General features: G+C 43.3%; 1 protein-coding gene across 4 annotated transcripts in view; it reads left to right on the plus strand.

Moving 5' to 3' along the window:
- DPF3 (double PHD fingers 3) overlaps positions 1-13,796 on the plus strand; it is a 199,563-nt gene that overhangs the window by 100,982 nt on the left and 84,785 nt on the right. For all 4 annotated transcript variants that reach the window (XR_014527586.1, XR_014527587.1, XM_083509424.1 and 1 more), the window contains exon 3: positions 7,251-7,358. Coding sequence is in view for 2 of the 4 variants with exons in the window: in XM_083509424.1 (XP_083365550.1) it covers positions 7,251-7,358 (108 nt within the window). In the remaining 2 variants the exon portion in view is untranslated. The remainder of the gene's footprint in view (positions 1-7,250; positions 7,359-13,796) is intronic.

Consider the following 13,796-nt stretch of genomic DNA (forward strand, 5'->3'; position numbering starts at 1 on the left):
CAAAAAATAGCCAATATCCTCAGAAACCCCAAAGATAAAATCCAGTTGGAAAACCAAGGGGTCTATGAAATACCCTGCAAAGCCTGCCCAGCCACGTACATTGGACAAACAAACAGACGAATAAATGCACGTATCGCAGAACACAAGAATGCCGTCAAAAAAGAAGAAAAAACTTCCTCTCTTTTCCAACACATGAAAGAAACAGGACACGAAATTAATTTTGCAGATTCCAAATTGCTCTTTAACATGGAACATCACCACAAGAGAATAATCATGGAAGCCATCGAGATAGAGAAACACCCTCACAACATGAACAAGCGTGACGACACGTCCCGCCTGCCAGACATCTGGAAATTAGCCCTCCCCACAAAAACCGACACCAGAACCAGAGGCACACAGAACGCCATCACCAATCAACCACACCAGACCCAAACCCAGACCCTCTCCACAGATAAATTACAGACACCATCCAGTAGCCAAACCATAGTGGCACCTCCGGATGCTGCACCCCCCTGCAATCCCTACACAGATCTGGCTGGCACAGGGCACAAAACCACAGCTCGCCCCTATACACGAAGCCAAGCCAGAGCACAACTAAGTGCAGTACAGCCATCTTCTCAGAAAAACTCTTCACAAGCTCAAGAGGTCAAGACACGAAAGCTTTAGCAACTAATCCACACTTAATGACCCACCTAAGTGGTACTCAGTATATCACTCAAGAAATCACTCAAGATATCCCTCAAGTAATTAAGGAACAAAAGAAGAAAAGGCACACTAACCTGGGAACTTCCTCTCTGCCCAGAACGTTGGAGGCTATACACCACACCCCCTCAACAGTATTTATAGGAACTCAAACACTGAGATCCTGCTCTGTTCCAGTAACAAGAAGCCGAAAGCACCAGCCTGAAGATGACGAGTGAGACCTCGTCGAAACGTCGCCTAGACACCCCAACTCTTACACGGGAAGACACCCGAAGACACCAAAACCATATATATATATATATATATATATATATATATATATATATATATATATTGTCTGGGGAGCTCTTAGTAATGTGGTCCCCTAGTTGCAGTGTAAAGTGGTGCAGGTCTTAATTTATCAGCCCAGTGGTAAAACTTGGTGTGACATTGCATTGTAGCTGCTATTTGCCCCACTGAGTAAATGCATAGATATCACATGGATCCTGGTAAGTGTCTACCCCCACTCTACAAATACCCAGAAAGGGAGGGTGAATTTACTTGGAAGGAACCACAGTGGGGAAGTTTTTCTGCTATTGTTAAGTACTTCTGGATCACTTTTGGTTGGTTTCTGAAAAAAGGCTTGAGTTTCCTCCAAAATCTCACATGCAAGTCTGTACACTACTGCTCTCCCAGTCAAGCACAGCATCATCTAATGGTGCATCTAGGTGGCAAGTGCATTCTTCCCTTGCTCCTTCTTTGCCACAGCTGGTTGTTGAGTCATTCAGCTATGAATTCATAGAAACTCCCCAGGGGAATGGTAGGGATTTCTCTCTCACCCGCAAACACTTCTGAACTCAGTTTAGGAATATAGTTGTGATGAAGAAACAACATTTGTAATCCCTGCAATTAAAGTAGTCTGGAAGAGCCCTAGGACTTAATGCAGTTTAAAATAGCATAGCATTCTTGTGCTCTCTTTTCATACAATTTTTAGATGATATAAAGTGGGATTCCCGCCTCCCCCCTCAACAGACTTTCTGTTCATGCTTATGGGCTTAAGTGAATATTCCCAAAGCTGTGATAGGGCCCTTCAGAAGTCATAGCAAAAAGGCGAGTCCTTGCATTTCCTCTGTGGGTTGACCACATATTTTCTGTAGAGTCTGAATGTCTTCTGTAACTATGTGGTAAACATACCAAGGGAACATAGTCAACTGTGGTTCTCCAGTTTTTTGTTTTTAAACCATGTCCACAAAACATTATAGAAGGGGCCCATGGTTGAATAATTATAATGTGTCGTGTTGCTGGCAAGGAGCATATGAACTGGGTCAGTTACTGACTATTGTCCCAATAATACAAGAAAATTTGTGACAAAGCACAGGTTGATAAATATGGGGCAGAACTCCTAGCAGCTTAGTTCCCACCCACCAGATGGGAGCACAAGATGCCTCTGACTGTGGACCTGAAGACCATGTTCCGCAAACACTTCTCTTCCTAGTATTCAAGGGAAACCAGTGTAGTTCAGTTCACCGCAGCCCATTTCCTTTCTTATAGAAATGTTCTTAGATATTTTTTTAAGCCTGTGCAGACCAGAGAGGACATACAGTTGGTGGAGTTCCTCACCTTTGAAGAATCCCCAGATGGAGAACAAAATATTTTTTTATTATTCTTATGATTTATTAAATAGCCTCCTTACCCTAGGGTAGAAGTTTAAAGCTCACTTGCAGTAGCTTGATACAGTTGATTCCAGAGAGGCTGCGATTTCTAACCTGTTTGTGAATCACTCCAGAGTTTGTCAGCCTTGAGAGGAGGAAGGGTGGGCCAGCCTAATTGCATGCAAACCTCTCTTGTCAGGAAGTGTAAATGCTTCAGAATGAAAGCTACAGTTAGATTTGCAAAATTTGACACCCCTGTCTCCATTTGCTTATGGTGAACTTTAGAGAGAGAGAGAGAGAGAGAGAGAGAGAGAGAGAGAGAGATTTATTAAGGGTTAAAAAAATCATTACGCTCGTTATCATTGTCCATATTGGAAAATACATATTTCTTTAGAAACTTGCCAATAGTTACGTTTGTTTTACTTGGTTCCCATATCTGGGTCATTCTTTCACATTGCAGCTATTTAGCATGGCCACATTAATTGTGAATCACCACCGGCAGCATCCAACATGCTGAAATAATCTCCACAATATTTTATGTGTGTTTTTGCGACTATTTCACATATAGCAATCTTGACAGCCATGCTATCTAATATTCACAGTCTGCTTCAGCCTGATGTTGGTGGGGAGATCACCACAGGGTTGTGTGCAGGTGTGTGTGGTGAACTTCTCTCAATAAATTTGATTCTTCATGGTGGCATCGTTTAGCACTGACTTCTCCTCAGGGAATGGAAAGGGATTTTTTTTAAAGCAAAGTTGGCCGGTACAGTCAAATCTTATTCAGTGGTGGGCTGTATATGCATGTGTGGTGGCTGTGCCCAGTTTGGAAATCGTTCTGAGATAATAGAATCTAATATTCCCACAGAAACTCTTGTATGAGTTTCTGTTATATAGCCTAATGTTCTAGGAAAGTACCAGGATCTTAAATGCCATGGAAAAAAACAATTTCTTTCTCACTAATGGCAGCAAAACTAAGAGCCTAGTCCTATGCTTTACTGAGCAGCTCTGCTCATCCCCCCAGTGATTTCAAAGCCCAGGCAGGTTCATATGGGACAATACGGTTCTTCAGATCACCTGGACCTAAGCCATATAGGGCTTTATGGGTGATATTTATTTATTTATTTATTTTATTTATATACCACCCTTCGTGGGATGTGGGTGGCCTTGTGGGTTCAACCACAGAGCCTAGGACTTGCCAATCAGAAGGTCGGCGGTTCGAATCCCCGCAACGGGATGAGCTCCCTGCTCCTGCCAACCTAGCAGTTCGAAAGCACGTCAAAGTGCAAGTAGATCAATAGGTACCGCTCCGGCGGGAAGGTAAACGGCATTTCTGTGCGCTGCTCTGGTTCGCCAGAAGCGGCTTAGTCATGCTGGCCACATGACCTGGAAGCTGTACGCCGGCTCCCTCTGCAAATAAAGTGAGATGAGCGCCGCAATCCCAGAGTCGGCCACGACTGGACCTAATAGTCAGGGGTCCCTTTACTTTTACCTTTATACCACCCTTCATCTGAGGATCACAGGGTGGTTTATACAGGGTGATTTTCAGAATAAAAACAAAAAAAGTAACACAACCACAAACAAAACAGCAACCCCTCTCCTAGTTTAAAAAGCCATAGGTTGTTTAATTAGCCAAAGGCCTGAGAGAAGAGGAATGTTTTTGCCTGGCACCTAAAGATGTGCAATGAAGGTGCCCGGTGAGCATTCCTGGGGAGAGCTTTCCACAAATGGGAAATGAGCATTTCACTGCAGAAAAAAGGCCCTTTCTTGTGTTGCCACCTTCTGGACCTCTCATGGAGGAGGCACATGAAGAAGAGCCTCAGATGGTGATCACAAGGTCTGGGTTGGTTCATATGGGGAGAGGCGGTCCTTGAGGTATTGTGGTCCTGAGTCATTTACAGCTTTATGGGTCAAAAACTAGCACTTTGAATTGGGCCCGGAAAGTAATTGGCAGCCAGTGCAGTCAGGCCAGGATCGGTGTTGTATGCTCAAACCATCTTGCCAAATTCTGCACCCGCTGAAGTTTCTGATCCATCTTCAGAGGCAGCCCTATGTATAACACATTGCAGTAATCTCACCTAGAGGTTACCATGGCATAGACAACAGAAGTTAGGCTATCCTTGTCCAGATAGGGGTCAGCTGGGCCACCAGCCAAAGCTGATGGAAGGCAACTGCCCACTACAGAGGACACCTGAGCCTCAAGTGACAGCAAAGGATTCTGATGTACCCCAAGCTGCGTTCCCGCTCCTTCAGAGGGAGCATAACCCCATCAACAGCAGGCAATCTCCCATCCATCCTCTTTAGGGAATCACCCACTAACAGTGCTTCAGTCTTATCTGGATCGAGCGCTTTGAATTGTGCTCGGAAACAGCCAACGTTGTAGCAAGATTTATTATACAGGTTATTTCCAAGCTAAATTCAACATTCTGCTGCTGAAATATAAATTCCTATGTGGTTTTGACCTGAGATGCCATGTAGGAATGGAGGAGAAATTTATGTAGTCTGCATTTTAAAGCAAATCAACCTGAGCCCCCTCCTCAAAGTCGGAGCTGAGTTGGGTAAAGACTCCAGAGACAACATTTTTAGAACCAGGAAAATTTGCTTGATACTACAGCATTACTATTTGCATGCCAGGAACATAGCTTTCCAACCCCCTGCCCCCAGCCTCTTAAATATTTTAAGTTGGAAATATTTTAATGTGTTGATCTGGTAAAGTCTGCCCTGAAATCTTTATTGTGAAAGGTACTATCAAAACCCATAGTGGTTGGTTCCACTCCTCCTTTCTGAAATGATACCCAGAGGTAGGATGGAAGCAAAGGTTGCCTTCAGGCCAAAAGAGCTGCTTCCTCTTGCTTAATTATAAATTTTGCCCTGTGTGGGTCACCCGACAGAGACAGATCTAAGAACTAACTCCTGCAAAAAGAAAGAAAGGAAAACCACAAAATCCCGCCAGTACCAGCTCTGTCCTTTCATCTACTGCTGGGACTATGACCCCCAAGAGCATCAACCATATTATCAAAGCCACATTCACGAGAGCATTCTTCAGTGCCTGTCAGCGATGCTCCTGTGACACGCCCACGAGCCAAGCAGTTCACCCTCTAAGTGAGAAAATGAATGGACATGAATAATGGGGTATTAGAAATGGAAATGTCCAAGTGGAGCACTTTTCAGGCTCCCCGGGGGGTTCTGTCTCTGACCTTAAGATTGCCATGCTTAAACAGAAAGGCTTAGAAGAGAATTAGGCTGAGAAGGTGCCCAATTAGAGTTGGCTTACAATTTTGCTACTGTATCTCTTGGTCTAAATAAGGGCTATAAAAAGTAATTGTCCCCCACGTGATAGCTGCTTTTGTGCTTTGATGTTTCAGCAAACGCAGAACCCTGCTAGGTTCCATGCTTTTTGGGGGAAATCGTTAAATCTTACCTTGTTAACCTAGTTTTTGCTCCCGTGCACCTCCACCCATGTGTACTTATCGGCTCTTGCAGTCTTTTACCTATTGCAGCTCATGCTACAATTAACAGGTAGCCCTGCAGGACTCATTTGTCTTTTGTACTGGCCAAAAGCAGAAGAACATAAAGTCTAGACTATATTATGTCTCTTCGTTGATTTATTTTAAATGTCGTTTTTTTTTCTTGCCACCCCAATTTTGTGAACTGTTTGTCACACTGTTGCTACCATTGTTAGTATACAGTGTTCCAGATCAGTACACAAGGTTAGTTTGCTAAAAGGCTACCTTTTTACATATTACATTTTTCTCTTGGTTTTCTAATACCTATTGGGCATACTTGCAGCAAACTAACTGATTTTCAATGCACAGTCTACAAACTTGTCAGGATTCTTTTTTTGAGTTGTCATGCTGTAACTCTGGATTCTGCAAAATGCAGCAACAAACTCGTTTCTCCTGCAGAGGAAAACAAAACCTAAGCCGTGTCTGCATTAAACTTCAGAAATTCACATCCGTGAGCCCATCTTGACATCATGCGCCCCAGGCAAGCCTCCACTTACCATGTCGCATCTGCTGCTTGCCAATGTTCTCCCAAGTAAATCTTACAGTAAGAAGACTGTCTTCTCATGCCTACTCAGAGACAAACTCTACTAGCTTTCTTTAGCAAGCTTAGACTTTGTTCACACTCCCATTGGCTGTACACTCACTGCGTTTCCAGTGCTGGGTTTTTAATCAGTGTTCACAAGGCGTTATCCAAAATGCATATGTATGCTGTATGTTGTTATAAAATACTACTGTTTGATGCATTGTTTATCAAAGCAACTTCACATCAGTTGCAGTCCTTAAGCTGTCCGTAATTCATCTCTAGCCAAGGTGTGAGCACCTTTGCATAGGGTAAAGACATATCTGCCTATCAATGTTCCCTGGTGTGTACACACACAAAAAAACAAATCAAACACTAAGGAAGGTATGTTGATGTGAACAGGTGGCGGGGCCGGGGGAGCTGTGAAACACACCAGGGGGGAAAATCACTAGACTCCAAGGCAGTAATGTGAACACACCCTGTGTCTACATGAGATTTGCATTCAAATGTGCATGCTGTAAATCAACCTGCTATGAGCTGCTCTGGATTCATACCATTGTGCAGCTGAGTGGTGTTAGGGATGCTGTGGACCCATTGCTAGCATGATTAATATGCCGCATGATTTTGGGACCACTCCTGGTGCTTGGGGCATCTAGCATCGCACTTGCTACATCCAGTGACATCCAGCTATGGAAAGATGCTAAGGAGTTTGGCAAGGCTCTAGTTGGCTATAATTTTGAAGAGGTGCTAAAAACCCTTCAAAGACAAGATGTAATGAAGTATAATTCCAGAGGTGAAGAAAGAGTGAGATTCTAGCAAGGCTAATGATGATTTGACAGTGAAACAAAATTGTGTGTGTTTTAATTGTTGTTTTCGTTTCCTTCTAACCCTCAGGATTAGCACCAGGTCAGCTCTACACGTATCCTGCTCGTTGTTGGCGCAAAAAGAGACGTTTGCATCCTCCTGAAGACTCCAGGCTGAAGTTACTGGAGATTAAACCTGGTAGGTACTCCTCTTGATGTAACTTCATGACTCTGTCAGGCTCAACCTCAGGGCTTTTGAACTTGCCTTTCTGTCTTTGCCTCTCTCCTGTTTGCAAGCAGATAATTTTGCTTAAATCCATTGTGTATTTTAAAACGAAAAACCCATTCATTCTTAATTTAAGTGCGGCTGTAATTTATACCAGTCTTGAAAGACCAACATTGGCTCCCATTTCCGAGCACAATCCAAAGTGTTGGTGTTGACCTTTAAAGCCCTAAACGGCCTCGGCCTAGTATACCTGAAGGAGCGTCTCCACCCACATCGTTCTGCCCGGACGCTGAGGTCCAGCGCCGAGGGCCTTCTGGCGGTTCCCTCACTGCGAGAAGTGAGGTTACAGGGAACCAGGCAGAGGGCCTTCTCGGTGGTGGCGCCTGCCCTGTGGAACGCCCTCCCATCAGATGTCAAAGAAATAGACAACCAGAAGACATCTGAAGGCCGTCCTGTTTAGGGATGTTTTTAATGACTGATGTTTTAATGTATTTTTAATATTTTGTTGGAAGCCACCCAGAGTGGCTGCGGAAGCCCAGCCAAATGGGTGGAGCAGAAATATCATCATCATCATCTTTATTATTATTATTATTATTATTATTATTATTATTATTATTATACTGTGGGGAACTGCAGTATTTATGTTGGGGCCAAGTGTTTTTCTCAATTTTAACAATTGAAGTTTGGGTGGGAGGGCAATGTATCTCCTGAGTGTTATGCCTCATGATGGCATATCCTAATAAATATTTGCTAAGGCTCCATTCATCCATTACAGCCATAGCATGGTTGTCTGTGAAACAACTGTGGGTGCAATTCCATATGGGAAAATATTTTTGTGTGTTGTAGTTTCCTACATAGTTCAACAGATAATCACAACCACCTGAAAAAAGTAGTCATGCAGCTCTTGCAATGCAATGTGTAGGAAATCCTTCAATAATGTGTGTGTGTGCTTATATGCATGGTGTCTCACAAGGAATCATGGGAACTGTAGTTTTCACTGAACTGAAGGCATTCCATGACAGTGACACACCTTGAATGTAGATTGTAAACCGGAGAACAAGTACCGTCCTAGTGTTGACATTTGTAAATGACATAAAAATGCTTCAAACAAATACTTAAGTAAATAAAACAATATAAATGCATATGTATGTGTTCCTTTATATTTCCAGCTTTGCTGTTTTCTGATTTCCTCCTCATTACCAAGCTATTAAGAAATGAAGAAGGGAAGAATCCTTGTGCTTCTTTATTGTTAGCAGTTAAAGACAGTTAAAGCACTAGCAGTTTCTAGTGCTTAAATATCCATCAGAAGGAGGGTGTTCTCATACTGTTCAGTTTTGGAGAGGAGGAGCACCTGGATGTTTAATTGTATCTTTACTTGCAGGATTTACTCTTGATAAAATCCCACAAAAGTGGCAGCCTCTTCTCGGCAAACAGGAAGACTCCAATCCCTATTGCAAGCCACATAGAACTAAACTGATGTGTGTGTTGGCGTGTGTATGTTTTCTCATTTGTTCAGATTCAGTTTTATTCACCAGAGAGAGAAGACCCAGTGGTAAAGAATAGGTCTCCTATGTTTGAACCATTGCAAAATTGGGTATATTTGGATCTTAATTTGGCTTAATCACATTTGCCTTCATCGCAGAAAGTAGCCAGATGGCCAGTAATGGAAACCAAACTAAAGTCTGTTTAGGATACTAACTGAGATGTGTGATAAATCTAACCGCACAATCCTAATATCTAATCTATCTATAGCATGTTCAACACTGTCCGTATAGCATAAATATCAAAGACTTAGTCATGTCTCAGCCACAAAAAAATAAAGTATTTAATGAATAAACCCAAAAGCCTTTTTTCACATTAGCATGTTTCCACAACTCCTCCCTCCAGCCATACAGTAGAAAATGGGAAATCTCTCTGAAACCAAATGTCATTGTCCAGCACCGCACAATTTAATTTATGTGTCTGTCTGTACGTACTCATTTAACAGTAATTATGGACTCTTTTATCTACTGTGATCAAATGCTAAGTAGCTGTTTTCGAGTGCCCTTTGACTATGGTATCCTGGGAGGGTTGTTCACTCTGATTCTGTAAGATAACATGATCAAGAGTCTGGTGATGTTAATTCTTGTCTGAAAAGAAAACCCAACAGAGTCATATTAAACATTTATTTATTATGGCAGAAACAATGTCTAAGTTCATCCGCAGTATCAACTTGAAATAGTGATTTAGTCACATTGTGTTCTAGAAAGTATTTAGGAATTACAAATAGTTATCTGTGAAAAATCAAGGAAAGGTTTTTGGAGGAGAGAATGTGTCAGAAGAACATTGTGGTAGCATGCCACAACAACCCACAGTAAATTTTCTGCAGCATGCTCAGCTTTTTTGATAACCTTGTGGGAAAGAATATCAGAGAATCCACAAAGCTGGGGGGGGGGGGAGCAGAGGGTAGGAATTGTCCCAAGGGAGTTTCCCTATTGCCCTCCTCACTCTCCAAGAGGACGTTGCAAGCTTTTGCAAGATTAAAGGTGTTAGCTGCAGGTCCGAAAAGTCAGCTAATCTGCAATTCATAGCCCTTTTTAGATGCAAGGAGAGCGTTTCCTAAACTTTTAGTAATTGAAGCATATGTTCTTCTGAATTTAAATTCAAATTTTCCATCTGAAGAAGTTTATGTGGAGAGTATGTAAAAGCAAGAATTATTTCTCCTCAGAAGACTCCATAAAGATTTGTTTCTGCATGAGTCACTAATCTGGGCTTGCCTCTTGATTGGAAACAGGCAAGGCCAGAGCAGTAAATCTTGCAAAGATACGACAGGCAGCCTCTTCTGTGGGTGGATGACTTGGCCAAGGACACAATCCGAGTATATATGCCAGAGCTCTGAACACCAAACCAAGCCTCCTTTTCTTTGACCAGACAGATGGCTTGCTGAACATTGCTACTATCCCTCAACCCCATATTGGCAAACACAAACGGAAAAATTAATCCAGGCAACCTCACATAGCGTTACCACTCCACATAATGCATCTTTCACTTATTGGATTTGGCGCTGAACGTGTGATGATAGCCACTAAGAATTCAATCCTATACACATCTACTCAGAAGGAAGTTCCTCTGAGTTATTCCTAGATAGGTGTGTGTGGGTTTCCACCTTGGTTAGATGGCTAAACAACAACAACAAACCAGGTACGATATTTGGAAAAGAAGTCTATCAACTAGCTTCTGGGCCTGGGTCAAGTGGGGATGTTTTAGGAATTCACTGGTTTTTTTGTACTCCAGTATGAACTCGCAAGATCCACAGTTTCTGGAGTAATGTGCAGACTGGAACATAGCTATCCATCAGATTTTACAGTATGCTTCTTTGAATGTTGCAACATGTATTTTGACATGGAATACTTTCAAAATATTTTATTTCAGTCTGTATTGAAATATGAATTTTTAAAATAATACCACAGATGAATGTGGGAATGAGGCAGAATGGATTTATGAGGGGTCATATGTGAAAGCAACTTGGTTTGCTTTTGACCATTAAATGCTCCTTAGACGGCCTACCTCCATATGTACCTACCCATACTTGAAGACCTTAGGTGGGGAGCCTCCTTTGGGTGCACTCATCAAAAATTGTGAGGCAAATGCCTACCACAGAGAGGGCCTTCTCAGTGGTGGCCCCCCAAATTCTGGAGTGCTTTCCTCAAAGAGGTTTACAGATATGCGTTTACTTGGAATGCTCCAGCTCTCCCACCTCCCACCCCCAAAGAGGTGGGAAAACACAAAAAGACAACATGATGGGCATGATGAGCCAGCCCTCCGCCTCTGTGGTGGAACATAGACTGTGTCCTGAGGGACATGGACTGAATGTGATTCCTTTGCACAGCCCACTGCACAACATTCCGGCATGCCTGTGCTCTATTAAAGTCTCAAGTGCACATGCACCCATTGAATATCTATTGATTTACAGTGTCTGGTAATATGAACGTGTGATTTATTTAGGACCCACAAAGGAGTATTGATTTTTTCTCGAACCTTTTTGACCTTAAAAAAGAAAAAAAGGCAATGCGGCTTGTGTGGTCTTTATGTAAAGTGACCAGTGGCACAAGGTACCGATCCTTACATTTAGGCTTGTCTTCCTCCTTTTAGATATTTCTCTCAGACCCCTCCCCCCATCCTGGCCACCTCGCTGTATCCTAAGCTGTGAGCCAACCTCACTCCTCCCAGCTTTCCAGTTAACTTTTCCTTCGGTGTGCTCGGAGAAGTGGGTTTGCGAGTTCTGTTTTCCCTGCTTTTTGCTGCTCAAACAAAACATACATAAATTCTGGTTTGAAGGCCGTTCCCTTTCTTCTCTTCAGCTCCCCCCCACCCATCTTTCAGGCAGGCTATTTCCTCCTCTTCCCTTCTAGTTCCCCCTGTGTTTGTTCAAACATTTTGAAGAGGGGTTTTTGATTTTAGAAATTAGAATAGAACGTATCGTTGCAATTCTATTCTAATGGGGCGGAGGAGGAAGAAAGAGGATAACCTTCACTAACAGAATAATGCTAGAAAAGAACCAGCACCTGTTTCTTATTAAGAAGCAGCGCTGAACATAGATGCTGGAACCAGAGAGAGCTAAAGACCAGGCGTTTCTCTTGGGAGTTGCTTGACTGTCCCTCTCCCCTTTCCTGAGGCCTTCATGCGTCACTGTGGAGTTTGAACTGCCCATGGCTTAGTTCATTCCTGAGAGATAGCAGGTGGCCTTCAGCAGAGAGGGATTCTAATCTGAGGAAGCAAAATACTTTGTACGTGGTTTCAACTGCCTAACCGATGTCCTTCATTCCGTGTTACTGCCCGTAACTGTTTACAGGACCAGCATTTTCACCAACACACCATTTTGAAGGGGGGGGGGGGGAGAGAGAGGGCAATCTCAATTTTTCTTTCTTTCTTGTCAGTGAGTGTAATATGGCATCTGGGTTTATGTGTGTGTAAGGTTGGCCCTGCTTACATGCAGATCTCTATTTGCATTCCTGTGTTCAGCTCGGCTTCTGTAATCACATTTGTTTTACTGGGCAAAAGGTCTTGTCAATGGCTTGTTGACTCAGGAGGAGACTTGGGAAGCAAAGAAGGGCTGCCAAGGTTTTTGTTATCGCAGAGACAGCTTGAAAAAACACAACTCTCCCCAACTAATAACCTTCCCTCTTTTTATCAGGTGTTAGAAGGTGTGTTCCATTGTATGTATGAGTGTGTATAAGATCCTGGACAACTTCAAATAGCCTTGAAAAGGTTGAGGGTTAATCCTAACAAGGGCCGGGCATACTTCTTTCTTTCATTTCCACCAATCATCACTAGTGATACTTTGGCTTGTGCGCATGCCTAGATCTAGCCTTCAGAGGCGCTTCCCCCTTCCAAATCCCAGCTGAGAGGCTCCCTTGGCATCCATGCTCTCAAACTAGGCTGGCCAGATGCAAAAGAGTTCTCTCTCCCTTTCATAATTCTGTAGAAGAGGGAATATTTCAGCAGATGTACCTTATCAATCAAGCACTAGAGCAAGAATGGAAAGATGGGGGGGGGCCTTAAAAAAACCAAACAGCTCAGATGAATCACCGCTGTTCTCCATCACCGCTGTTCTGTCATGCTCACTATTGTGGAAAACATTTATTTATTTATTTATTTATTTATTTAACAAACATGATCCCCATATCTATGGGGGGGGGATTAGAGTGGGATGCACCCGTAGAAAAAGTGCAGTACCTTCAATGGATTGAATAGTTGGTTGCAATTCCAGTAATAACTTTCAGTGGAAGAGCAATGATTGGGTAGTGCAAGGGATCACCCATCTGGAGGTACCCTTTGACAGATAGCATGGTGGCATACAAACAAATGGGGCTATGTGGAAGTAGAACAGAAGTGGTCAATACCTGCTCCTTTAGGAGAGAGAAGGGACATGGGTTAAACCACAGAGCCTAGGACTTGCCGATCAGAAGGTTGGTGGTTCGAATCCCCGCGACGGGGTGAGCTCCCGTTGCTCGGTCCCAGCTCCTGCCAACCTACCAGTTCGAAAGCACGTCAAAGTGCAAGTAGATAAATAGGTACCGCTCCGGTGGGAAGGTAAACGGCGTTTCCGTGCGCTGCTCTGGTTCGCCAGAAACAGCTTAGTCATGCTGGCCACATGACCCAGAAGCTGTAAACCGGCTCCCTCGGCCAATAAAGCGAGATGAGCGCCGCAACCCCAGAGTCGGCCACGACTGGACCTAATGGTCAGGGGTCCCTTTACCTTTAGGAGAGAGAGGGTGCAAACAGCTTAACGGGAGACAGATCCAGTGTGGTATGGCAGTTAGATTGGGAAGGCACAAGTTCAAAGTTCACAGGCTGTTCTTGGGCCAGTTACTAGCCTTCAGCCTAAGCTACATCACAGTGTTGTGGGGATAAAATGGGAGGTGGCCAGGA

Source organism: Podarcis liolepis (genome assembly GCF_965112155.1).
Source record: "Podarcis liolepis genome assembly, chromosome: 1".
Taxonomy (NCBI): domain Eukaryota; kingdom Metazoa; phylum Chordata; class Lepidosauria; order Squamata; family Lacertidae; genus Podarcis; species Podarcis liolepis.